Below are 27,762 nucleotides of genomic sequence, written 5' to 3' on the forward strand. Positions count from 1 at the left end.
GCTGCCTGCTGGGAAACACACAGATCCCAGAGGCAGCGGGGACCGTCCTCATTGCGCAGCGTGGCTCGCGCATGCGCAGTAGGGAACCGGGAAATGAAGCCGAAAGGCTCCATTTCCTGATTCCCATACCCAAGATGGCGGCGGCAGCACTCGAGTGTCGATCTAGAGATCGGCTTCGGGTGCCGACATCGCGGGCGCGCTGGACAGGTAAGTGTCACTATTTTAAAAGTCAGCAGCTGCAGTATTTGTAGCTGCTGACTTTAAAAAAAAAAAAAAAAAAAACGCGGAGTCCCGGCGGACTCCCGCTTTAAGGCGGAATTCCACCCAAAAGTGGAACTTCCGCTCATCTGCTTCCTCCCCCCTTCCGGTGCCACAATTGGTACCTTTCAGGGGGGAGGGGGGGGTGCAGATACCTGTACAATACAGCTATCTGCACCCACTTCCGCGAAAAGAGACTCCTGTGGGAGTCACGCCCCTTCCCGGGAAACACACGGGTGCGTGGGACCATTTAGGGCGTTCAGCACGACTCGCGCATGCACAGTAGGGAACTGGGAAGTGAAGCCGCAACGCTTCACTTCCTGATTCCCTCATCGAGAATGGCGGCGGCAGCAGCCGAGAGCTGAGCGGTTGATCGGCTTCGGCTGCTGACATCGCTGGACTTCAGGGAAGGTAAGTGTCCATTTAGTAAAAGTCAGCAACTGCAGTATTTGTAGCTGCTGGCTTTTAATCATTTTTTTTTTTGGTGTACTCCCACTTTAATTAGCACTGCAGAAGTCGCTCCAACTTTGGAAAAAGTTCCTGTATTTCTTCAAGGCGACTTCTATCCAACTTGTGCCCATAGACTTGGAAGTCGCCTCCAAGTCGGATCCTCGTCTATATTGATGTGATTTGGATCTGACATTACAGGAAGATTACCCAGGCATTCCCTGAAAGTTGCCTCAAAGCCGCTTCAAAGTCACATCAAGTCGCATCAAGTTGTACTCTATTTGCCTGCAAATAGCCAGGAAGCCGTCTGGCAAAGTCGCACTGTAAGTGGTGCGCAGGGCTGGGACAAGGGGTGGGCAGGAGGGGGAAGCTGCCATGGGCACTGTGCTATCATGTGAGGTGAGGGGTGCCACAAGGAGATTGGGGGAGTGGGGGTTTTTTATTGGAAGGGAGAATTTGGAGGGTGGCAGGGGATAAGTATTGTTCTAGAAGAGGAAATACGGGGGGGGCAGGGGGTCCTAAGAGTAATGATCTTGGGGGATTTATGTTGGGGGGAGAAAGATTTGTGCTGGGGGGGGGAGAAGATGTGTACTAGGAGGGGAAATTTTAAGGGTAGAGGATTTGTGCTGGGGGGGGGGGTGAATGTTATTTTGGGGGGGGGCATTTGAGCCGGGGGGGAATTGGGGGAATGGGAGGGCACAGATTTGTGCCAAGAGGGGAGATTTATACAATGGGGGCAGATTTCTACTGGGAGGGGAGGTAATTTATGCTTGGGGGTAAGCGTGCAGATTAGTGCTCTTTTTTTGTAGGGGGGGATTGTTGCTGACACAATGCTCATACATCATGGAGGGGAGGGGGAGGGCGAGGGCACAGTTTGGCATGCTTGCCCTGGGCTTGAGATGTCGTTGTCCTGGCACTGGCCATGCGACTTGCAGTGTGAACCGTGCCTAAGATGCAAAGGCAGCAGACGGGGGGGGGGGGGGTTCGGGGGGGGTTGGTGTTCACATGCAGCGGTCGGCAAAAACTGCCCCTCCTGATGCGTTTTGGTGAACGGTGCTGCTGCAAAGTGCAACCCATTAAAGCGCATGTGAATGGGCCATAAACGTTGCCTGCAATGGTACGTCCATGCAGAACTTATGGGGTAAAAACAGGCGGTGAGTAGGCGATATTGTCATACCACCACATCCCCACCATGTACAGATCGCTTTTCAGAGTCACAGCAACCTTGTCGCACATCTAAATGAAGCTTTAATCGATTTTCAAAAACAAAACGTAGAGAAAAAAAACGAGTTGCTAAATTTTATTTTTTTTTGTCCGTGAAAATCTCAGCTTCTCCCCCCCTCCAAAGTTCTAAAGTAAACGAACGCACACGATATCTGCCGGCTCAGGTTAGCGGCCCTGAGTCATGCCATTGCGCAATTATCTCAGTATGTCATACATATCGGGTGTTTGGTAAATAATTGCCCGGAGAAAGCTAATCCGGGCGACTTGTAGTGCCATAGCGGTTGTTTTTAATGGTGTTTACACAAGGCCTGTGCTTGGGGTGAGGATGGAATCTGAGGCTGCTCCAGCCTTATCTATATCATATACCTATTTATGACACTTAGTTATTGCAGGTGACGAGTCTGTGGCAGGGGCGGGCTCTGTCGTGTCACACGGGTCTAGCTGGGAGCTCATTGATTTTTTTGGAACAGGTTCTCCTCGGCCAGGACCTTCTAGGGGGGAACAGGCGGGTGATTGGCAGCTGGCCGCAGCGGTTTGACCTGGCATTTGCTGATAATAAACTATGAAGTATTGCGAAGCCATGATGGAGATGGAACTGCCAGACTACACCGAAACGCTGGACGCCAGTTACACAATGTTGGAATTTGACAGTATCCGGGTGCTGCCTTCTAATACCGGTAAGGGACACATTTACTGCTGTTCTTGCCCGATCAAATAGACTATCTTCGGGGGATGACTCGGGGGGGCGGGGAGACTAACTAAAACTGCAAAGTGTAAAATCTGGTGCTGCTGTGCATGGTAGCCAGTCAGTTTGTAACTTCAGCTTATTCCGTTAAGCTTTGGCAATAAAACCTGGAAGCCGATTGGTTTCTATGCAGAGTTGCACCAGATTTTGCACTCTCCGGTTTTGGTAAAACTCCCCAAGTGGGTCGTGGGGCTTTTTTTGTAGTCCTCAAACTGAAAAAGCTTTCTCCTGGTTCATAGCAAAGGGCCTTGGTTTTATTATTATCCAATAAAGAAGGATTGGGAACAATTGCCTTGGTTTAACATTTTAAGGTGAAACCTTATACAACGCGCTTCATGGTGCAAAATAGTCACTTCTTCAGGTTTAACGATGAAAGCAAGAGAAGGCAAAGCCAGAGATGAAGAAGAAACAAGTATTTTGTCGCTCTTAAAGTAGGAATATGTGTGTGGATATATATGATATCTATCTATATATATATAGAATTTGAATTGTTCTTTTACTTACTTGCTCTTTTATACACATATATATATATATATATATATATATATATATATATATATATATATATAGCGAGAGAGAGATTATATATATATATATATATATATATACACATATACATACACACGCACACATACAGTATCTCACAAAAGTGAGTACACCCCTGACAATATTTTATTCTATCTTTTCATGTGACAAAACGTTGCTACAATGTAAAGTAGTGAGTGTGCAGCTTGTATAACAGTGTAAATTTGCTGTCCCCTCAAAATAACTCAACACACAGACCTCAATTAAAGGTAATATACCGTTCCGTGTAGCAATACAAGGAATTCACCTCCCCTGCACTGGGTGGGTGCTGGCTCTGTATGCAAGATACAAGCAAATGAAAAAAAAAAATCCGGATAGCTGCACTTCAAGTGATGCCTTTATTGAATGGAAAGCAGTACAAACAGCATACGGAATCACAGACGAATTTCTGACACGTTTCACACCTCTTTATTGGTGCTTAGTCGTAGCTTTGATTAAGCACCGGTAAAGAGGTGTGAAACGCGTTAGACATTCTTCTTTGACTCCGTATGCGGTTTGTACATCACTTGGCTATCTGAATCTTTTTTCATTTACACAGCCATTAATGTCTAAACTGCTAAGAACAAAAGTGAGTACACCCCTAAGTGAAAATGTCCAAATTGGGCCCAAAGTGTCAATATTTTGTGTGGCCACCATTATTTCCCAGCACTGCCTTAACCCTCTTGGGCAAGAAGTTCACCAGAGCTTCATAGGTTGCCACTGGAGTCCTCTTCCCCGCCTCCATGACGACATTACGGAGTTGGTAGATGTTAGAGACCTTGCACGCCTCCGCCTTCCATTTGAGGATGCTCCACAGATGCTCAATAGGGTTTAGGTCTGGAGACATGCTTAACCAGTTCATCACCTTTACCCTCAGCTTCTTTAGCAAGGCAGTGGTCATCTTGGAGGTGTGTTTGGGGGTCGTTATCATGTTGGAATACTGCCCTGCAGTCCAGTCTCCGAAGGGAGGGGATCATGCTCTGCTTCAGTATGTCACAGTACACGTTGGCATTCATGGTTCCCTCAATGAACTGTATCTCCCCAGTGCCGGCAGCACTCATGAAGCCCCAGACCATGACACTCCCACCACCATGCTTGACTGTAGGCAAGACACATTTGTCTTTGTACTCCTCACCTGGTTGCCGCCACACATGCTTGGCACCATCTGAATCCAATAAGTTTATCTTGGTCTCATCAGACCACAGGACTTGGTTCCAGTAATCCATGTCCTTAGTCTGCTTGTCTTCAGCAAACTGTTTGCGTGCTTTCCTGGGCATCATCTTTAGAAGAGGCTTCCTTTTGGGATGACAGCCATGCAGACCAATTTGATTGTGTGCAGCTTATGGTCTGAGCACTGACAGGCTGACCCCCCACCCCTTCACCCTCTGCAGCAATGCTGGCAGCACTCATACGTCTATTTCCCAAAGACAACCTCTGGATATGACGCAGAGCACGTGACCTCAACTTCGTTGGTCGACCATGGCGAGGCCTGTTCTGAGTGGAACCTGTCCTGTTAAACCGCTGTATGGTCTTGGCCACCATGCTGCAGCTCAGTTTCAGGGTCTTGGCAATCTTCTTATAGCCTAGGCCATCTCTATGTAGAGCAACAATTCTTTTTTTCAGATCCTCAGAGAGTTCTTTGCCATGAGGTGCCATGTTGAACTTCCAGTGACCAGTATGAGAGAGTGAGCGATAAAACCAAATTTAACACACCTGCTCTCCATTCACATCTGAGACCTTTTAACTCTAATGAGTCATGTGACATCGGGGAGGGGATGGTCAGAGACTACAGAAATGATATAAGAGATGGTCAGAGACTGCTAGATATCATTGCTCTAACAGGGCAATAGGCAGGGGTCTCCAAACCACAGCCCTCCAGTTGTTCAGGAACTACATTTCCCATCATAGCTAGTCAGGTCTGTGAATGTCAGTTTTACAATGCCTCATGGGATGTGTAGTTCCACAACAGCTGGAGGGCCGTAGTTTGGAGATCCCTGGATTAGGGTCTGCAGGGGCCACAAGGTCCACACAAAAAAATGACTAAGGTCCGCAAGTGCCCCCAGGCCACAGGTAGGGCACCAGGGCAGTAAAGGGTTGATAGAAGTTAGAGTGGTAGTAAAGTCGTTTGTTTGGACTAGAAGGCGGCTTACCTTACCTGCAAGTACATTGACTATCTCCTAAACTTGCAGTGTTTAGGAGATATTCACACTGCATGCACCTGGTAATGTCACCGGCGCATACTCTCTGAAGGTCCGGCATACCGTGTTGTTTAATTTATTGAGGCTCAGTTCACATGTGTCTGGCTTCAGTGCGATTTTTAAAAAGGAGTCTGGTGCGATTTTGTTTGCCGGTTCAGGTGCGATTCAGTTGTAGATTTTTACGTTGAAATCGCGCCTGAACCGGACTAAAAAATATACAAGACTCTTTTTAAAAAACAGATTGCGGCCGGCCCGGACATATGTGAACTGACTCCATAGAAAAACAGTTCGTTTCATATGTCATGCGAATGGGATGCAGTTCAAAATGCGTCCAATTCGCATTTATGTGATGCGAGCCTTAGAAGTGTTTATTTATAAAGTAGTGAATGTGACATGCTAAGAATTCACTGCAGATGAACCTTCCTGGTGAATGTGTTTTAATATATCGTCATGGAACATGACTTGTCGTAATTCTATGACAAATTGTAACCTGGTATATTAATATTATATAAAAGACACCTCTCCTAAAACATGTAGAGGAAATAAAACATTTTATTAGCATAGGCCGGGCCGACCAGCCGCTGTTATTATTCTGCCACAGAGCGGCTCGTTCCCGCAAAATCGCCGTAGCTGTACGTCCGTCCCTTTTAAAAGCTATAGGCAGGCGCACGCTGCTGCACGGCGGGGATGCTAATGTGTGTGGTCGGCGGCTCCGATGTCCACCGGCCACCCGCGATCCCCGTTCTGGCAGTGAAGTACAGAGTGGTCGTCTGTTCCTTGTGATTAGGAACAGTGATCTCTCTGTACTCCCAGTCAGTCTCCTCCCCCCACAGTTTGAAACACCTTCCAGGGAACACATTTAACCCTTTGATCGCCCCCTAGTGTTAATCCTTTCTCTGCCAGTGTAATTTATACAGTAATAGTAGTGCATTTTTATAGCACTGATCGCTGTATAAATGTCACTGGTCCCAAAAAAGCATCAAAAAGTGTCTTCTGCAATGTCGCAGTCCTGCTAAAAATCACTCATCACCGCCATTACTAGAAAAAAAAATTATAATAAAAATGCCAAAAATCTATCCTCTATTTTGTAGACACTTTTACGTGCATTGCATTTTTTTTTTACCAAAAATATGTAGAAGAATACACATTGGCCTAAACTGATGAATTTTTTTTTTGGCATATTTATTATAGCAAAAAGTAAAAAATATTGTTTTGTTTTTTCAAAATATTTTTTTTTTCTTTATTACGCAAAAAAGAAAACGCGCAGAGGTGATCAAATACCACCAAAAGAAATCTCTATTTGTGGGGAAAAAGGACGTAAATTTTGTTTGGGTGCAACGTCGCACGACCGCGCAATTGTCAGTTAAATTGACGCAGTGCCGTATTGCAAAAAATGGCCTGGTCATTAAGGGGGAAAATCTTTTGGGTCTGAAGTGGTTAACTTAACACTTGTTAACAAGTTAATCCCTGTTGCCTTTCTGGGACAGGAAGTGTGGAAAAATCTTCTCACTGGGACAAAGGCAAACAACTATCCAAAACAAAAAAACTGTTCTGGTTTTATATACACTCTAAGGCTGGGCCCACACTTTTCTGGTGCTGTGCGTTAACATGCATTGAATTAAGCAGCCTATTTAAATGAATGGGCTGGCAATGCACCAAAAAGTCCAGAAAAATAGACAAGCACCATTTTTGTAAAAGCAGTGCATCAGGAGAAGTCCCAGCATGCCCTGCCCCCATACACTGCGTAATCCACATTGGGGACACTATTCCACCCACTGACACCAAAAATGGGGCACTATTCCTCCCACTGACACCAATGATGGGGCACTATTCCACCCACTGACACCAAAAATGGGGCACTATTCCTCCCACTGACACCAAAAATGGGGCACTATTCCTCCCACAGACACCAAAAATGGGGCACTATTCCTCCCACTGACACCAATGATGGGGCACTATTCCACCCTCTGACACCAATGATGGGGCACTATTCCACCCACTGACACCAATGATGGGGCACTATTCCACCCACTGACACCAATGATGGGGCACTATTCCACCCACTGACACCAATGATGGGGCACTATTCCCCCCACTGACACCAACGATGGGGCACTATTCCACCCACTGACACCAAAAATGGGGCACTATTCCACCCACTGACACCAAAAATGGGGCACTATTCTTCCCACTGACACCAATGACGGGGCATAGTTTAGCCCCACTGATGCCAGGACACTTTCTACTTCCACTGGTCACAGAAAGTTTGAAGACCTCTGCTCTGGAGCACTTGCAGAATGTACAGTCTTTTGACCCCATTGTGTCATCTTTATTACTAATTAACCACTTCAGCTCCTGAAGATTTGGCTGCTGAACGACCAGGCCTTTTTTTTTTGCGATTCGGCACTGCGTCGCTTTAACTGACAATTGCACGGTCATGCAATGCTGCACCCAAACAAAATTGATGTCCTTTTTTTCCCCACAAATAGAGCTTTCTTTTGGTGGTATTTGATCATCTCTGCGGTTTTTATTTTTTGCGCTATAAACAAAAAATATAATTATTTTTAAAAAACAAAGCGATAATTTTGAAAAAAAAAAACAATATTTTGTATTTTTTGCTATAATAAATATCCCCATTTTTTTTTTTTTTTTTAAAAAGCTATTTTTTTTCTCAGTTTAGGCAGATACATATTCTTCTACATATTTTTGGTAATAAAAATCACAATAAGCGTATATTGATTTGTTTGTTCAAAAGTTATAGCGTCTACAAAATAGGGGATAGATTTATAGCATTTTTATCATTATATTCTGCATAGAAACCAATCAGATTCCAGGTTTTCTTGTCAAAGCTTAATTGAACAAGTTGAAGTTAGAAGCCGATTGGCTACCATGCACAGCTAACCCAGATTCTGCACTCTCCAGTTTTAGTAAATCAGCCCCACAGTGTATTATAGTATATTATATTAGTAATCACATTGTCATTGTTACATTGTTATGGGCTGTGATGGTCCCGGATTTCCAGAAGCGATCCCAGAAAATCTGGCTTTGAACTTTTCCATCTATGTAGGCTTTCTAAAACCAATGTTTAATGTGAAAACTATAAAACGAGGGACTTGAATGCCCCAATTATTACCGGAGCCAAACGGCAAATATTGATCCAATGTGCGATGGATGAAGCAGACCATTCATACGAGATGTTTTACAGTCGCCGGGTTTTCCATCTTCGGGATCGGGGACGGAAGGTGTCTTGTAAAGCAAACAAATATCATTTTAGACACAATGTAGCTTTTTATGTGACATTCACAAGACTCAGTTCACATACATTCATTTTATTGTTTAGGGCAACGCCCTGAAGGTTTAATCGATAAAGGAAATAAAATCTGACCCTGATTATATGACAAATGATTCCCTTCAGTCATCTCAAACTTCTGGATACATGGAGAGAAATTCGATTTTTTTTTCTTTTTGTGAATGGCCATAACAAGGATACAGCTAAAAAAAATTAAATAAAAAAATAAATAATTAGTTTTCATGATGCATTGGGAAAGTTCACTGTTCTGACCCTGCATGAGTTCTGCTGCTGCAGTGCAATGATAAGAACAGATACTTTTTTTTTTATCCCTCATTTCAGCTCGCATATCGCACTGCGAACTGACAGTTTTTACATGAATCGGATCGCACCGTGCACTGGTGTGAACCGGCACTTAGACCACTTTCAGATGCATCGGCAGAAAAAGCTATTTTTAGGGGCGCTTTACCATCGGATTGACGGCGCTGTTCGGCCACTAGCGGGGCGGTTTTACCCCCCACTAGTGGCCGACAAAGGGTTAAAAAGCACCGCAAAACACCTCTGCAGAGGCTAATTTGCCGGCGGTATAGCCGCGCTGCCCCATTGATTTCAATGGGCAGGAGCGGTGAATAGACCGCTCCTTCACTGCTCCGAAGATGCTCCAAAGATGCTGCTAGCAGGACCTTTTTTTACCGTCCTGCCAGTGCGCCGCTCCAGTGCGAAAACCCTCGGGGCTGGAGAGACAGCAGCAGGTGTTACAGGTCGGTTTGCAGGCACCTGCAAAATGACCCAGTGATTTTGACTGCAATATTGCTGTGAGCAATCTGACACTAACTGATGCTGGGGGGGGGGGGTGGAAACTGACATCACCGGTGACACCAATACAGTGATCAGTGCTAATATTAAACACTGTACTAAGGATACTGGCTGGGAAGGGGATCACACGGGGGGTGCGATCAAAGGGGTTTACCATGTGCCTAACAATGTGTAATACTGCAGGGAGGGGGAAAAAAACGGTGCATCACCGCTGTCTGTAGAGAGCCCTGTGTTGTTTACAAACACAGAGCTCTCTTCTGTCATTCGCTCAGCCATTGGCCGGGATCCTCAAATAGGTCTGTGCTGCAGTGAGTGACAGGACAGTCTTCCAGGTCCATGTGCATGGCTAAGCAGACCCAGAAGAAAACCGCACCGTACAGGTACGGGATTGTGCCTGTACAAGCCGACCTGCCATAGTAAATGTACTGCGGCGGGTCGGCAAGAGGTAAAACAGAACAGAAATAGGCAACAATTCATGTTGGATTTGGGGAAACAGGGAGGGAGCCGTCCAATCCCAAAATTCACTGCCAGCTTGTCTCGCAAATCTGTCTTTTTTTTTCTTTTTTTAAATAAAGTAGAGCTGCACAATTAATCATCAAGAATCGTTATCGCAATCTTGACTAAAGTGTTTCACAATTATTTCTATGCAAAGAATTCTCTCTGCTCTTCTGAAGGCACAGCCTTCAAAAGAAAGGAAGAGAAAGACTGGGCAGTCTACCAACAATCAGAAAATTCTTTATCAGTTGAACTTAAGTATAAACATTGTAACAATTTGTCAATGGAATAGACTTTGTGTGTAAGTGAAAAAATTTTAACCACTTAAACACGAAACCAACAAAAGTCAGAAAAATGTTTAAAGTAAAAATAATTTATTTATTTTTGCTAGAAAATTACTTAGAACCCCCAAACATTTTATATATATATATATATATATATATATATATATATATAAATTTTTTTCTTTTTTGTAGACACCCTAGAGAATATTAATAATAATTTTATGTCACACTGTATTTGCACAGTGGTCTTTCAAATGCATTTTTTTTTTTAATTACCTAAATGAATTAAAAAAAAAAAAAAATTTTTTTTGACGTTATGAGAATCGTGGTCTTTTTATTGTAAGCAAAAAAATCGTGACTCTCATTTTGGCTAGAACCGTGCAGCTCTAACATAAAGCGCAGAATTTTGTTGCATTTTCTCGCCACCTTCCCGATGACGATGGGAGGAATTCGGGCCCCTGCAATATGGAAAAACAGAATGTGTGTCGTCTGATGGAATTGCTAGAACAAATAATTGCCGGATGAAGACAGCGGGGTCAGACCTGTCCTGTGCTATTTGTTGTGCAGTTAATGAGTGACCGGATCTCCTCGTACCATCATCACGCCGGGAAAACACGCGTGTTTGTTTAGGGAGATTACAGCAGGTTTACCACTGAAAAACACGGGAAGACATAGAACAGACATTAATAAAAAGGAATCACTGGATCAAAAAATCTCTCTCTAAATATTTATATATATATATAATTTTTTTTTGCATAGCTCCCAACTGTCCCTGATTTCGAGGGACTGTCCCTCATTCGTACCAATGTCCCTCTTTCCTCCTTATTTGTCCCTCATTTTGGTCTGCTCTATAGACATGTATATAAAATGCACTTTTTATCTTTCAAAAAGTGTTTCCCAGCGCTAAACCTTTCATCCTAATTCTAAATTGCTGCATTTGTAAATTCCAAAAGCCAATATAGAGGAATAGTAATGGTAGTAAAGCCCTTGTGATTTAAGCAATCTTTTTTTTTTTTGTACAATTCTCCTTTAAGGGGGCGTGGCGGGGAGGTGTGTCCTATAGGTGTGTTTCTCTACAAAGCAGGGAATATAAACCAGCACATCCCTTTAGTAAAAAGCAGCAAAAAGTGTACAGTAAAACACCGGTTAACCCTTTGATCACCCCTGATGTTTAGCCCCTTCCCAGCCAGTGTCATTAGTACAGTGACAGTGCATATTTTTAGCACTGATCACTGTATTAGTGTCACTGGTTCCCACAAAGTGTCATACTGCCTGCCATACTATCACAGTCCCACTAGAAGTCACTGATTGCCGCCACTATTGGTATAAATCCAGTATCTATACACCATAGTTTGTAGATATAATATTCACCTAAACCAATCAATACAAGCTTATGAGTTCCTTAGTCCCCATCTGGAGCCTAACACCACGGGAGATCAGGGTAAAATCCTTTCTTAGGAAGGACCATAGAACATCCGTTGCACGTTTTGTGTCACTCTTTATGTGTGTGCACTTTTTCTTGGCACCGAGAGGAGTTTTTGGGTCTGTTTCACACGCCACTGATTGAAAAAAAAAAAAAGAGATCAATATATGCTTATTGGGATAGAAATATAGGTTTTCTTTTTTTTCTAAATTGTTAGTGTTTTTTGTTTTTTTACTCTACACACTTTCTACAGCAGGCATACTGACGTCACCGCTCCGCCCTATGCAGGTTTCGTCTCAAGGAATGTCTTCCTGGCACATCGGAGGCAGAGCATAGTGGTGACGTCAGTATGCCCACTGGAGAAAGTGGAGCTTTTTCTGTGGTATGCTGCATTCATCATTTTGTTTAATACTGATATTTCTTACAATATCCACATGACCTCCAGAAGATTTACCCCCACTGCAGGACCAGGCCATTTTTTGCTTTCTGGATTTTTTTTATTTTAACTGACAATTGCGCAGTCATGCAATGCTGTACATACATTTAATTTATGTAATTTTTCTCCCACAAATAGAACTTTCTTTTGGTGGCATTGGATCACCACCTTTTTTTTTTGCTATATAAACAAAAAAAACCCGACAATTTTGAAAAAAAAAATCCCAGAAGATGAGCTGGCCATTCACAAAGCGCAGCGTGACTCGCGCATGCGCAGAAGGAAACCGGCTGTGAAGTATGAAGGCTCCACTGCCGGTTTCCCGTAATAGGAATGGCGGTGCCTTCACCTGAGCCAGTGGACGAATTGGCCTGGGGGGAGCCGACATCGCGGGCTCCCTGGACAGGTAAGTGTCCTAACCACTTGCTTACTGGGCACCTAAACCCTCCTCCTGCCCAGGCCAATTTTTAGCTTTTAGTGCTGTCACTCTTTGAACTGCACTGCAGCTGGGGATTGGCTATTTTTTTTTTTTCTCCTCAGGCTGTCAGCGCGAGGAGAAAAATAAAACGATTACCGATCTTCTGTTTACATCACGTGTTATTGGCTGACAGCTGATCACGTGGTAAGGGGCCGGGATCGCCGGCAAAGTAAATCCACGCTGTAGTCATCATTCGGCTATAGCGCAGATCTGCAGGAGTTAAAAGTCAGCAGCTACAGTACTTGTAGTTGCTGACTTTTAAAACATTTTTTTTTTTGCGGCTGGAACTCCACTTTAAGCATTGACAAAAAACAAAACAAAAAAAAAAACGTGGAAGATGATTGTTTTCTATGCAGAGCTGCACCAGATTTTGCGCTCTCCACTTTTAGTACCTCAGTCCCAGTGTGTTGGTTGAGGAGCACGGAGTCGGATTATTTTGCCCTGAGATCTCACACACCTGAATGTTTTTTTCCATGTGGATGGACTTTGTTTTATCACTGATGAATGCCGAGCTCTGTGATTAATACCGATTGGACGTGTTTGATACAGTAGATTGTTGCACAATATCTGGGAGTTTTTGTTACATTACTGCTCTTGGTTTTGATACTCTTCCCGACCATAGGAAATCCATGGATGTCCTTAGGTTGAAGTGGTTATACCAGGATGATGTCTGCAGCTGCAGGCATCTTTAGTATCTTGGTATCTTTTTTTCGGCCAGCGATTGCCTTTTTTGCAAAATCAATCCTAGCGACTGATTAGCCGCTGGATTGCCATTACAGGCAAGGGTACGTCCCCCGCTGCTCACCGGTACCTCTCTGGGCCTGGGATCCGATTCAGAACTTCCACTGGGTTACCCCAGAGCCAGCTGAGGACCATCTCTATGCTCCTGGGAGGCTGGAAGTGACATTATGATGTCACTTGGCAGATGTAAACACTGTCTCTTTTTTTTGGAAAGCAGAGATCAATGTTTTTTTTTTTTATGTCATGCTTTCTGGGGTAGGAGAGAGATTTTGGGGTCTTTATAGACCCCAGATCTCTCCATAAGGCTGGGTTCACACTGCTGTGGCTAGGAGACCCAGATGTGATTCACACCGCACTGCAGTGCAAATCACATCCGATCTCTGTGCGATGCGAGTTCAGCCATACAGATAGTATGGCTGAATTCGCATCGTACCCGCTCCAAACTCGCACAGGACCCTTTTTTTGGTCCGCAACAGAATCGGATCGCATGGGTGTTCACACCATGCGATCCGATTCCTGTCCGAGTTTGCAGATCGCACTGCGATATGCAAACTGATCTGGGGGTGTCATTAAGGTTTCACTGACACTCCTAGCAGTCCGCATAGGGCAGTGTGAACTGCCGGCGGGAGGCATGTGATGCGGGAACCCGACGCGGATTTGCGGCGTTCCCACATCCCTTCAGTGTGAACCCAGCCTGAAGAGGACCTGTCAAGCCTTAAAAAAAAAAATGAAAGGAACAATGTAATAAATAAATAAAATTAATAATAAAGAAAAATGAAAGGAACAATGTAATAAATAAAATTATTACAATGTTCCTTTCATTTTTTTTTTATTATTAATTTTATTTATTACAATGTTCCTTTCATTTTTTTTTATTATTAAATAAAATTAATAATAAAAAAAAATGAAAGGAACAATGTAATAAATAAATAAAATCAATCAATAAAAAAAAATTAAAGTGCCCTTTCCCCTCATGCTGGCGCGCAGAAGGAAACGCATCCGTAGGTCGCGCCTGTATATGTAAACGGTGTTCGGAACAGTGTTATCACCGCAAACGTTATAGCAAGAGCAATAATTCTATCACTGGACAGCCTCTGTAACTCTAAACTCGTAAAAAAATTTAAAGCATCGCCTCTGGAGATATTGTACTGTAGTTTGGCGCTATTCCCCGAGTGGGCGCAATTTTAAAGTGCAACATGTTCGGTATTGATTTACTCGGCGTAACATCATCTTTTATATACATTACAAAAAATTGGGTTTTTTATATATTATATATATATTAGTGTTTTTTTGCATTAAAATTCACAAAAGTGTATTTTTTCCAACAAAATTGCGTTTGAAAAAACGCGGTGCAAATTCCGTGCAACATAAAAAATTGCAATACCCACTATTTTATTCTCTAGGGCCTCTACATTAAAAATATATATATAATTTTTGGGGGTTCCGAGTCATTTATTAGCAAAAAAATTATGATTTTTTTTATGTGTAGGAGAGAAATGCCAGAATTAGCCCGGTAGGGGTGTAGAGAAGGCCCCATTCACACTTAATGATTTGGAATCGCACGTGGCATCGCCATGATTCTTCCTGCGATTCCAAATCACAAAGCAATCACTGCAAAACGTGCAATACACGTTTAATCGACATTCATTTTAAATGGCACCACTGACAGAATCAAGCTGCAATCGCGGCAAAACGCCTTCAACACCTTCCCGCCTAGTAGTGACGGCTGGTGCCCAAAAAAATTTGGGGGCGCGCAAACAAACTGAAAACAAAATTAGAAAAAAAAACAAATGCAGCCACTGTGCCCATCACACGCAGCCACTGTGCCCATCACACGCAGCCACTGTGCCCATCACACGCTGCCAGCGTGCCCATCAAACGCTGCCAGCGTGCCCAATGCTGCCAGTGTGACAGTGTGCCCAATTCCGCCAGTGTGACAGTATGCCAAATGCTGCCAGTGTGGCCCCCCCACTCACCTTCTGCCCAGCACTTACCATCATGTGGGGCAGCGAGTGATGACGATGATCGGGATCCTTCAGGGATCTCCTGCACTTCTTCTCCCGTCCTCTCCTTCTGTCAGGCATCCAATAGCGGCACCTGTTGTTTCAGCCAATCAGGTGACAGGTAACCAGACCTGAGCAACCTGATTGGCTGAGAGGCACGGTCAGTGTTAGGGAAGCAATGTATTCGGTTCCCTAACACACGAATGAGTAATTATCGAGCGCACAGCAGTGTGCCTGCTGTTTACCCTTTTGGAAGCCTATTAGAGCCCATGGCTCTAATCAGGAAGCCTATTAGAGCCTATGGCTCTAATCAGGCGCTTCCAAAGAAACCCCGCCACTGTAATTCATATGCCCGGCGCCCGACAAGGGGCCAGGCACATAAATAGGGGGCGGTAGTCGTGACCATAGATAGATGCATGAATCAGAGAGCAAGTGACAGGAGAGGGGGGTCGGCGCTCCTGCGCCCTTTATCGATGCACCACCACTGCCGCCTGGCCTATAGTAGAATGACGGCCGGGTGGGGGCTCCATTGTCCTGACTAGACATCATATAACGTCCTTCAGAACAAGCTGCTGTGCACGCTCCTGGGGGCGCACAGCACGGCGAACGGTGGTGCGGTTTGTACCACATCTCCGATCACGGTATAGAGCCTATGACGTAGGCTCTTTACCACATGATCAGCTGTGTCCAATCACAGCTGATCACAGTGTAAATAGGAAGTGCCGGTTATTGGTATTCCATTACTCGCGCTGGCAGGGCGTGATTAGAGGAGAGCCGATAAGTGGCTCTCCTGACAGGGGGGTCTGCGCTGATAATCAGTGCATTATACAGGGAGGGAAAAAAATATTTGATCCCCTGCTGATTTTGTACATTGGCCCACTGACAAAGAAATGATCAGTCTATATTTTTAGTGGTGGGTTTATTTTAACAGTGAGAGACAGAATAACAACAAAAATATCCAGAAAACTTTACATTTTTAAAAAAGTTATAAATTGATTTGCATTTTAATGAGTGAAATAAGTATTTGTTCTATCAATCAGCAAGATTTCTGGCTCCCAGGTGTCTTCTATACAGGTAACAAGCTGAGATTAGGAGCACTCTCCTAATTCCAATCTCTCCACCATGGCCAAGACCAAAGAGCTGTCCAAGGATGTCAGGGATAAGATTGTAGACCTACACAAGGCTGGAATGGGCTACAAGACCACCGCCAAGCAGCTTGGTGAGAGGGTGACAACAGTTGGTGCGATTATTTGCAAATGGAAGAAACACAAAATAACTCAATCTCCCTCGGTCTGGGGCTCCATGCAAGATCTCACCTCGTGGAGTTTCAATGATCATGAGAACGGTGAGGAATCAGCCCAAAACTACACGGGAGAATCTTGTCAATGATCTCAAGACAGCTGGGACCATAGTCACCAAGAAAACAGTTGGTAACGCACAACGCCGTGATGGACTTAAATCCTGCAGCGCCCCCAAGGTCCCCCTGCTCAAGAAAGCCCATGTACAGCCCGTCTGAAGTTTTCTAATGAACATCTGAATGATTCAGAGGAGAACTGGGTGAAAGTGTTGTGGTCAGATGAGACCAAAATCGAGGTCTTTGTCATCAACTAAACTCGCCGTGTTTGGAGGAGAAAGAATTCTGCTTATGACCCCAGGAACACCATCCCCACCGTCAAAGATGGAGGTGGAAACATTATGCTTTGGGGGTGTTTTTCTGCTAAGGGGACAGGACAACTTCACCGCATTAAAGGGATGATGGACGGGGTCATGTACCATCAAACCTCCTTCCCTCAGCCAGGGCATTGAAAATGGGTCGTGGATGGGTATTCCGGCATGACAAAGACCCAAAACACAGGGCCAAGACAACAAAGGAGTGGCTCAAGAAGAAGCACATTAAGGTCCTGGAGTGGACTAGCCAGTCTCCAGACCTTAATCCCAAAGAAAATATGTGGAGGGAGCTGAAGGTTCGAGTTACCAAACGTCAGCCTCAAAACCTTAATGACTTGGAGAGGATCTGCAGAGAGGAGTGGGACAAAATCCCTCCTGAGATAAGTGCAAATCTGGTGGCCAACTACAAAAAACTTCTGACCTCTGTGATTGCCAACAAGGGTTTTGCCACCAAGCACTAAGTCATGTTTTGCGAAGGGGAATCAAATACTTATTTCACTCATTACAATGCAAATCAATTTATAACTTTTTTGAAATGCAGTTTTCTGGATAGTTTTGTTGTTACTTTGTCTCTCGCTGGTAAAATAGACCTACCATTAAAATTATAGACTGATCATTTCTTTGTCAGTGGGCAAACTTACAAAATCAGCAGGGGGATCAAATACTTTTTTCCCTCGCTGTCAGCGCAGCCCCATCAGCAATGCCTGCCAGTGGCCCCCCCCCCAGTGATGCCCACCAGTGATGCCAATCTGTACCTACCAGTGGTGTCAACCAGTGCCCATCATTTCTGCCAATCAGTGCCCATCAGTGATGCAGGTTAGTGCTTCCTCATCAGTGCTGCCTATCAGTGCCCCTCAGTGCAGCCTATCACTGCCCATCAGTGTCGCCCATCAGTGCAGCCTAATCAGCCCACATCAGTGAAGGTTACGGGATCAAAAAACTCACGGTTCGGATGGTTCCTCGGATCAGAGTCACTGATCGTATCATTTTTCGGATCAGCAAAAAAAAAATCTCCCTACTGTAATATCCACGTCATCTCCCCCCACTCTAATATCCACGTCATCTCCCCCCAGTGTAATATCCACGTTATCTCTCCCCACTGTAATATCCACGTCATCTCTCCCCACTGTAATATCCACGTCATCTCCCCCCAGTGTAATATCCACGTCATCTCTCCCCACTGTAATATCCAAGTTATCTCTCCCCACTGTAATATCCACGTCATCTCTCCCCACTGTAATATCCACGTCATCTCTCCCCACTGTAATATCCACGTCATCTCTCCCCACTGTAATATCCACGTCATCTCTCCCCACTGTAATATCCACATCATCTGCCCCCACTGTAATATCCACGCCATCTGCCCCCACTGTAATATCCACGTCATCTCCCCCCACTGTAATATCCACGTCATCTCCCCCACTGTGATATCCACGTCATCTCCCCCCACTGTAATATCCACATCAAACTCCCCCCACTGTAATATCCACGTCATCTCCCCCCACTGTAATATCCACGTCATCTCCCCCCACTGTAATATCCACGTCATCTCCCCCCACTGTAATATCCACGCCATCTGCCCCACTGTAATATCCACGTCATCTGCCCCCACTGTAATATCCACGTCATCTCCCCCCACTGTAATATCCACGTCATCTCCCCCCACTGTAATATCCACGTCATCTCCCCCCACTGTAATATCCACGTCATCTCCCCCCACTGTAATATACACGCCATCTCCCCCCACTGTAATATCCACGCCATCTGAAATAAAATGATAAAAAATGTCATATGGCTACAGTATTGCATGACCGCACTATTGTCATTCAAAGTGGGACAGCGCTGAAAGCTTGGGCAGGAAGGGGGTGAAAGTGCCCGCTATTAAAACGGTTAAAAATTACATGAAGCTTGCCACCCAAAAAGAAGCAGGAGCTTCCTTTGGGTGTATAACGTGCATAGGGCAGCCCTTTGAAGTGAATGGACTGCGCTATGCGTGACGTGTGAATCGCGTGAAAATTGCCCACACAAAATCACGAGAGGAAGTGCGAGTTCTTGTGAGGCATAGTTAAAAGTTAAAGCTTTGTTTTCAGGTGGCGAGATCTGGGGCACCATTCTGACGCAGGGATCAGAGCGTTATGTCTCTGCCAGGCTGGTGCCAGGGGGGAGTCTGTGTTCTCTGTGTCACCGTCTCGCAGGCGATAACTTTCCTATGTCGGAAACCTCACACCGAGATGACATGAAGACAGATCTCACATAATTGCACTGGCTGCACTGAGTGATGGTTTTATTACCCGAATAGCAATACATAATGGAATTCATTGGGGTTTCTATTTGCTGTTTAGAATTAAAGTTGGGAGCCTGGTCCCCAATCAGGCTGCCAAAAAAAACATAAGGGCATTTGGACTATTGCGGTACAGTAAAAGGAAATACAATATTAATTGATAAAACAATTATATAAAAATTAGACAGTTAATTTTATTGATGCAGAAAAACATATCAACGGTTCCACATTAGAAAATGATACCGTGTTTCCCCAAAATAAGACCTAGCGTGATTGTCGGTGATGGCTGCAATATAAGCCCTACCCACCTAATAAGCCCTAGTTAAAGTCCCTGTAGGTCTTATTTTCAGGATAGGGCTTATTTTCGGGGGAAACAGGGTAAGGCTTATTTATTATTATTAATATTTATATTTATGTATATTTATTATTAATATTATTATATTGCAGCCATCACCGACAATCAGGCTAGGTCTTATTTTCGGGGAAACAGGGTAGCAGTACAGGTATATCACCAGTGGATTGATTAACTCCCAAAAGGGGAGATTTACAATAAACTATTTATCACAGATGTCATTTTCCTCGCCTAGTTTCGCGGAGAGTGGCGCTTCATCAGGAGGGAAACTAGATGGGTTTTAACTGTATTAATCAGAAAAACAAAAAACAAAACAATGTAGTTGCGAAAAGACATGACCAATAAAAGCTTGTAATACAGCATCATAATTAAACAAGGTATTCATGAAATTAAAAAGGGGGGAGGGAGCAAGGCTGCTTACCTGTGTCACACGGGTAAGCAGCCTTGCTCCCTTCCCCCTAAGATCAACTAGTCTAATTTTTATATAATTGTTTTAGCAATTAATATTGTATTTCTTTTTACTGTACTGCAATAGTCCAAATGCCCTTATGTTTTTTTTTGTCAGCCTGATTGGGGACCAGGCTCCCAGCTTTGTTAATTCTAGATTCCTGGATGATGGTACAAGTCCCTAACGTTGCTTACTTTAGTAACTTACCTTAGAGGCCAGTTGTTTTCGTATATTTGCTGTCCGGGAAGAATTCCCTCGTCTGATGTGACCCAAACCCAGCAGAAGATGGATTTTTTTCCATGTTAGTTTCACCCTTCCTGGTATTTATTATCCCTCAAAGAGATCACAGGACTCCCCCTGACAATGATGTCATCTGCTTTTCTCTCCATCTACTTCCTTTCTGTATAAATCTCCCCAAACACCTCCTTCTTATACAAATTCTCTTGTCCCTCCCCCCAAATCCTCCTCCCAGCACAAATCCCCTTCGCAGCACAAATCCCCTCTCAGCACAAACCCTCCCCCAAATTCCCCTTTCAGTATAAATCCCCTCAAACTCCTCCTCCTTACACAAATTTTCTTACCCCCCCCCCCCTTCCAAAATCCCCTCCCAGAACAAATCGCCCCCTCTCCTCACCCCCATATACCCTGTTCCAGCACAAACCTCCACCCTTAGCACAAACCCTCCCCACCTCCTCCTTCCTCCAAGCACATATAATCAGCTAGCAATTGTCAACACTATAGCAGCCTACTGGCGCCTCCCCCCACCCCACCACCAGCACACTGTACCTAAGGCAGATGCCCCTCTTGCCCACCCCTTGTCCTGGCCCTGTATGTACCTCACCATCTACTTTCTGCATTTCCAGAACGACAGTGCCATCTTTGTTTCGCCATCATCCAGGGTCACCATCTACTTGCTGGACTGAGATGCCCGGCTCGTGTAAATCCTGGTGTCTGTGCAGTTTTCGGGTCTGTTCACAAATTTCTGACACAGGTCAGCCCCCTGTTGCAGCCTCTAAACTTGCTACAAAATTACAATGTAGAGTCTGATCACAGGAGGAGGAGAGACTGAGGAAATACTCCTCCTGCCTGCAGCAGACTGATGACATCATCTCAGCCTAGGCAAAGTCACTGACTTTTAATTATTTTAATAATAAATGGAGATTTTCTAAAAAATGGTTTGTTTGATGTATATTGTAACATATCAGGCAAGTTACAGACAGGTCCTCTTATAAACATTTTGATTCTTTCAGGCCGTGTTTATTGCCGGTGATACCGGGAAGTCTGGTGGATGGTTTCATGACATTAACTTATATGACGTGACCTTTGATACCATTAGTCACAGTTTATGATGGTTAGAATTTATTAGCAGAGTGTAACTGGAACCACGACAAGTTCTCAACCCCAAGAGATCAGGACAACCCGGACTGTGACGGGACAAAACAAGAAGGCAATCAGAGAATAGGGAACATTTTCAAGAAAGGTAGTTCAAAGCCAAGGCTGGTTCTAATACTAGAGAGCCATTCTAAAAATGATATGGCATAACTAGTAATCACAGTATAGCGCTTATTAACACAGGAGCCGCTGGTGATCACAAGTCCCCTGTTCTTCCACTACTCTTAAAACTGCTCGGACCCCACTGACAAAACTGGTTAGAGGTGGAGGACCACTCACACCTATATAACTTGAGAGTTAGTAAGTCACAGATATATAATATTGTCCAGAAATCAGGCCAAAGACTACCAGATGATACTGTATGTAAGTGTATTATGTCAAAAAAGCAGGTAAGCAATGTAAAAGCAATGCATAATTCAAGGTTGCAGAGTTTTTACAATGAACTCTGGCCTAACAGGACAAAATACCTAACTTGTGTCAATACAAGTTAGAAAATTTTACGGAGATAACCATTACTGAGCAAAATCAGACCCAAAATAACTCAAGTTGGGTGCACTCTGTAGAGACACCCCAGATGGAGATATTCGTAAGTGTTTCTAAGCTGGGTACTCCTTAAAGGTGGTAACAAAGTACCTGGCGCCTTAATGCTAGCCATGGATGGCTTGCGGTGGGGCCCCTCTGTAGGTGGCGCGCACTAGCCTATCCCTTTAAGAGGTGGTGGGGGGGGGCAGACAATCACCAAGCCTGTTAACACGGCTACAACAGTGTATATACAGTATAAGAGAATGGTTGTTGCACCTATGTCTGTATAAACAGCATGCTAACCCGATATCCTTATTTCATAGAGAATGAGAGCCTTATGGAACCGCAGGATATTAAATTTACAATCTATTCACTGTGTTAGGAGAACAGCTATTATTTAAAGCCAAATTCCAGGCAGATACAAAAGACACTAATTACTGCAGCTCTGTAATCATTAATTCATCATTAAAGAGATAAGACGACTATTCGATTTTGCCCGTTTGGCATCCTGTTTAGAGGGAGCCAAGCATCATACATAGAAGTGGTATTTCTACTGCCTGTATATAAGACAGCTTGATGCTGTCAGTGGTTGTTAACCGCTTCTGGACCACACATTTACTGCGGCAGGGCAGTCCAGCTCCCCGAAACAACATACCTGTACATTGCCTTTTTTTCCAGGCCTGGGGCATGCGCTGCCGGCGACCCACTCCCACTGTGATTGGACACAGATGGGTGGCAATCAGCGGGACCCAACGACCATTGATAGGAGAGGCAGAACAGCGGTCAGCCTATGTAAACAAGGCAGACAGCCGTTCTGTCAGAGAGGAAGATGGAGATCTTGTGTTTTTGCTAAGCAGAAACACGGATCTCTGTTTTCCTCCAGTTAAGCCATCCGCCACACAGTTAGAAAGCACTGCTAGGAGCCCACTTAACCCTTTGATTACCCCCTGATGTTAACCCCTTCCGTGCCAGTGTCATTAGTACAGCGAGTGTGCATTTTTTTTAAGCACTGATCACTGTATTAGTGTCACTGGTCCCCAAAAATTGTCACTTAGTGTCCGGTTTGACTGCTGCAATGTCGCAGTCCTGCTAAAAATCACTGATCGCCGCCATTACGAGTAAAAATAAAAAATGCCATAAAAATCTCATAGTTTGTATACGTAACTTTTGCGCAAACCAATCAATATATGCTTTTTGGGATTTTTTTTAACAAAAATATGTAGCAGAATACATATTGGCCTAAATATAAAAGGGGAATTGTTTGGGACTTTAAATGAAGTATTTGTTCAAAATGACCATCCCTATTCATTGTTAAGAGAAAGGGGGGGGGGGGGGGATTTGGAACTGTGAGTGAGATGAGTGTTTGGCCAAAATAGATATATATAAATTGCACAATAAAGAGGAGGAAGTTTATTCATATAAATGCACATGGGACATGGTACATAGCAGATAAGATGAGCTGATGGGCATATAATAGACATGAAATTAAATGCCATTATTGCACGTAATACATAAAATCAAAAAACAGAGTATGATGTAAACGCATGATTGAATGAAAAAACTGAATTTAAAATCTTGACGTGTTTCAGCTCATGGGACATGGTCCCATGTGCATTTATATAAATAAACTTCCTCTTTATTGTGCAATTTATCTATTTATATCTATTTTGTCCAAACACACATCTCACTCAAAGTCCCAAATTCCCCCCTTCTCTTAACATATTGGCCTAAATTGATGAAGAAATCAGATTTTTTTAATTTTTTTTATTGGATATGTTTTAAAGCAGGAAGTAAAAAATATTTTTTTTTTTTCAAAATTGTCGGTCTTTTTTTTTGTTTATAGCACAAAAAATAAAACCACAGAGTTGATCAAATACCACCAAAAGAAAGCTCTATTTGTGGGGAAAAAAAAGGAAAAACATTTTTTGGGTACAGCGTAGCACGACCGCGCAAATATCGGTTAAAGTAACAGTGCCGTGTCACAAAAAATGGCCTGGTCGTGAAGGGAGTGAAACCTTCCGGAGCCGAAGTGATTAACGACTTGCCGCCTGCTATATAGCAAAATGACAGCGGCAAAGTGGTTTCAAAATCCTGACTGGGTGTCATATGATGTCCTCAGGATTTTGAGCCGCTGCGCACCCCCGGGGGCGCGCATTACGGTGATCGTTGTTGCAGGGTGTCAGTCTGACACCCTGCAACTACGATCTCGGTAAAGAGTCTCCAACGGAGACTCTTTACCACGTGATCAGCCGTGTCCAATCACGGATGATTACAGTGTAAATAGGAAGAGACGGTGATTGGCTTTTCCTCACTTGTGTCTGTCAGACGCGAATAGAGGAGAGCCGATCGGCTGCTCCTCTGATGGGGGGGGGTCTGTGCTGATCGATTATTAGCGCAACCCTCCCGAGGATGCCCACACTGGACCACCAGGTATACCAGCCTAGACCACCAGGGATGCCAGTCAGTGCCCACAATGGATGCCAATCAGTGCCCACAATGGGCATCACTGATTGGCATGCATTGTTTGGCACTGATTGGCATCCATCGGTACCTATCAGTGCCCATCCATGCTCATCTGTGCCACCTATCCATGCCCATCTGTGCCGCCTATCCATGCCAATCCGTGCCAGCTATCAGTGCCAATTTGTGCCAGCTATCAGTGCCACCTATCAGTGCCACATATCAATACCCATCAATGCCATCTCATCAGTGCCACTTCATTGGTGCCACCTCATCGGTGCCCATCAGTGCCGCCTTATCAGTGCCCGTCAGTGCAGCCCCATCAGTGCCCATCAGTGAAGGAGAAAACGTACTTATTTACAAAGTTTTGAAACAAACAAAAAAAAACATTTTTTTTTCATAATTTCCGGTCTTTTTTTTTATTTGTTTAGCAAAAAATAAAAACCGTAGAGGTGATCAAATACCACCAAAAGAAAGCTCTATTTGTGGGAAAAAATGATAAAAATTTCATTTGGGTACAGTGTAGCACAACCGTGCAATTGTCAAAGTGCGACAGTGCTGAAATCTCAAAATTGGTCTGGGCAGGAAGGTGTATAAGTGCCCGGTATTGAGGTGGTTAAGTAAGGCACAGATGCTTCCAGGATGGACGAGATGGATTCTGATTTGGTCACATGGATGGCACTGACCAATCAGAAATCATCTGGTCCATTGTGGAATCGCTGATGGAGAAAAGGGAGAAGGCCGGGGATTTTAAATACAGTACCTGGTCGAGTGGAGCGGCTGCGGAAGTGTTGACAGCTCGGCAACCCCAGAGGTAAGTACAGTGGGGACCAGGAAGGGAAGTGGGGGGGGGGGGGGATCGTTTTGGGTGTTGGTTTACATTTAAATTGTTTCTGTAACCCTTTAAGCAAACAGGCAGGGATGGCGGTGACATCACATTTGATATTTTGTCAATGATGTTACTACTATCCCCCTCTCTTCCCTTATATACCAAATGGCGGCTCGGGGAGCTGTCATTCGGCCAGCAGCACCATTGGGATTGGTCAGGTGCATCAGGTTTGTAATTTCTGGATGTTTTGGGGATTTTTAATTTTTATAATACAGGACTTGTCAAACTTCTGGATGTCTTTTTTTCTAGGTTACGTACATCTTTTTTTTAAGTAGGGGCACTATGTATATAAGGTGCCACCTTATATTTAAGGGCTTTCAGATTCTGATAAGCCAACCAGATCCCCCCAAACACCAGGCCAGGGTTGTGGCAAAGAGGCCCTCGTACTCGTGAACATGGGGGCAAGGTGCTTTGCCTTTGTCAAGGTTTAGGGGGTGTATGCTCATCCCACCATCTCCTGACCAGCCAATCTGCTTGCTCGGATTAAGGGTCTGGTATGGCTTTTTCGCAGGACGTCACACTTTTTTTTTTGAGGATTCCCTTTAAAATCAATGCAAGACTCAAAGGTGCTGGTATGCATTTTGGGGTGGACTCTATGCAATTTTTTCATTCTTATGTAGGATTTGCAAAAGTGATATTTACAAAGAAAATAAAAATGATACAGGTTACCTGTCCACTAGAGGTAGAAGAACTGGGTAGAGCGATGCTCATTATGAGAGTATAATTTTGTTCAGCCTCTTAAACACTCTATTCTACACTGTCATACACCATTCTTCCAGAAACGCATCGTCCACATCAGGCACTGATGTGGACAAGAAGGCCTGGCTCACATTCTCCACTTTAATTCATCCCAAAGGCGTTCTATTGAGGTGAGAACTCTGTGCAGGCTGGTCAAGTTCCTCCACCCCAAACTCGCTCATCCATGTCTTTATGGACCTTGCTTTGTGCACTGGTCCATGGAGGGTTTATGGTGTGGGGTTGTTTTTCAGGGGTTGAGTTTGTGGACCAGTGCACAAAGCAAGGTCCATAAAGACAGGGATGAGCGAATTTGGGGTGGAGTCCTGACTTCAACCCAATAGAACACCTTTGGGATGAATTAGAGCGGAGACTGTGAGCCAGGTCTTCTCAGTCAACATCAGTGCCTAACCTCACAAATGTGCTTCTGGAAGAATGGTCAAACATTCCCATAGACACCCTCCTAAACCTTGTGGACGGCCTTCCCAGAAGAGTTGAAGCTGTTATAGCTGCAAAGGGTGCGCCAACTCAATATTGAACCCTACGGACTGGGATGCCAAGTTCATGTGCGTTGAAAGGCAGGTGTCCCAATACTTTTGGTAATATAGTGTATACTGTATGTATGCTGCAGTGGGTGGGGCTGTTATGAGTGGGCGGAGTCGGGACGTGGGAACACACCAATCTGCATTTTTACTGAACAGTGGAGGATGTCATCAATTACAGGGGTTCAATACATGGGCCACCCAGCCGGACAAGATGAATGCTAGGATGAGTTCTCTGAGCCACCTTTGTATTTTATAGCAATGGTATAGTTTTCCTAGTATGTGACTTAGGCTCTATTCACACTTGTGCGATTTGGTCCCACCCCATTCTTTTCAATGGCACCCGTTCAAATCGGTGCAACTTAAAGTCAGAGAGACTTTGAAAAGGTGCCTGCACTACTTTGGTGAGACTTTTGATGCAACTTCCCTTCATTGAGTGTAAAGTCGGATCAAAGTCGCACTGGAAATTGTGAAACTTTGGAGCCTAATGGTCCTTCATATGGCTGACGTAGATGTCCAGTGACAATCAAAATACTTTTAAAAAAAATTCTAATTTCCCCAGCCAGTGTTCTGCTATCCAATTATTTGTTTTTGGGGTCACCAATTGAAATTTCCTCTCCTGTTCTGCAGAAATTATTGCCGTGGAGTCGGCGAGCCCAGGCGTGCTCAGCAATGGCGTTGGATCCTATTGCTCCATCTGCGGAGATCGAGCTACCGGAAAACACTATGGAGCTTCCAGCTGCGATGGCTGCAAAGGGTTCTTCCGAAGGAGCGTGCGCAAGAATCACGTGTACGCCTGCAGGTAAGACGCCGAGTACTAATCTGCATGCTTATCTCCAAAGCATAAATTCCCCCTCCTCCCAGTACAAATCTGCCCCCCCCCTGCTGAAATCCACCCTCTCAGCACAAATATATTTGCCCCCCCCCCCCAGCACAAATCCTTTACCCCTAAAATTTCCCCTCTTAGTACACATCTTCTCTCCCGCACCTCAAATCTCTCCCTCACAGCACAAATTTCCCCCCCAAATCCCATCTCTTAGCACAAATCTTCTCCACCTTTCCCCCTCCACACACA

General features: G+C 44.4%; 1 protein-coding gene across 3 annotated transcripts in view; it reads left to right on the plus strand.

The window, feature by feature from the left end:
* The window catches only part of LOC143928272 (hepatocyte nuclear factor 4-beta-like), a 92,020-nt gene that overhangs the window by 35,857 nt on the left and 28,401 nt on the right, over window positions 1-27,762 (plus strand). For 2 of the 3 annotated variants that reach the window (XM_077453055.1, XM_077453063.1), the window contains exon 3: window positions 27,318-27,489. In XM_077453055.1, the coding sequence (XP_077309181.1) occupies window positions 27,318-27,489 (172 nt within the window). Of the gene's footprint in view, window positions 1-2,255; window positions 2,607-27,317; window positions 27,490-27,762 lie in introns of those variants that run through there. The other variant, XM_077453073.1, reaches the window with a different exon arrangement.

Source organism: Lithobates pipiens, unplaced genomic scaffold (genome assembly GCF_037356315.1).
Source record: "Lithobates pipiens isolate NorthernLeopardFrog02 unplaced genomic scaffold, aLitPip1_a1.2 Scaffold_10, whole genome shotgun sequence".
In the NCBI taxonomy this organism is placed as follows: domain Eukaryota; kingdom Metazoa; phylum Chordata; class Amphibia; order Anura; family Ranidae; genus Lithobates; species Lithobates pipiens.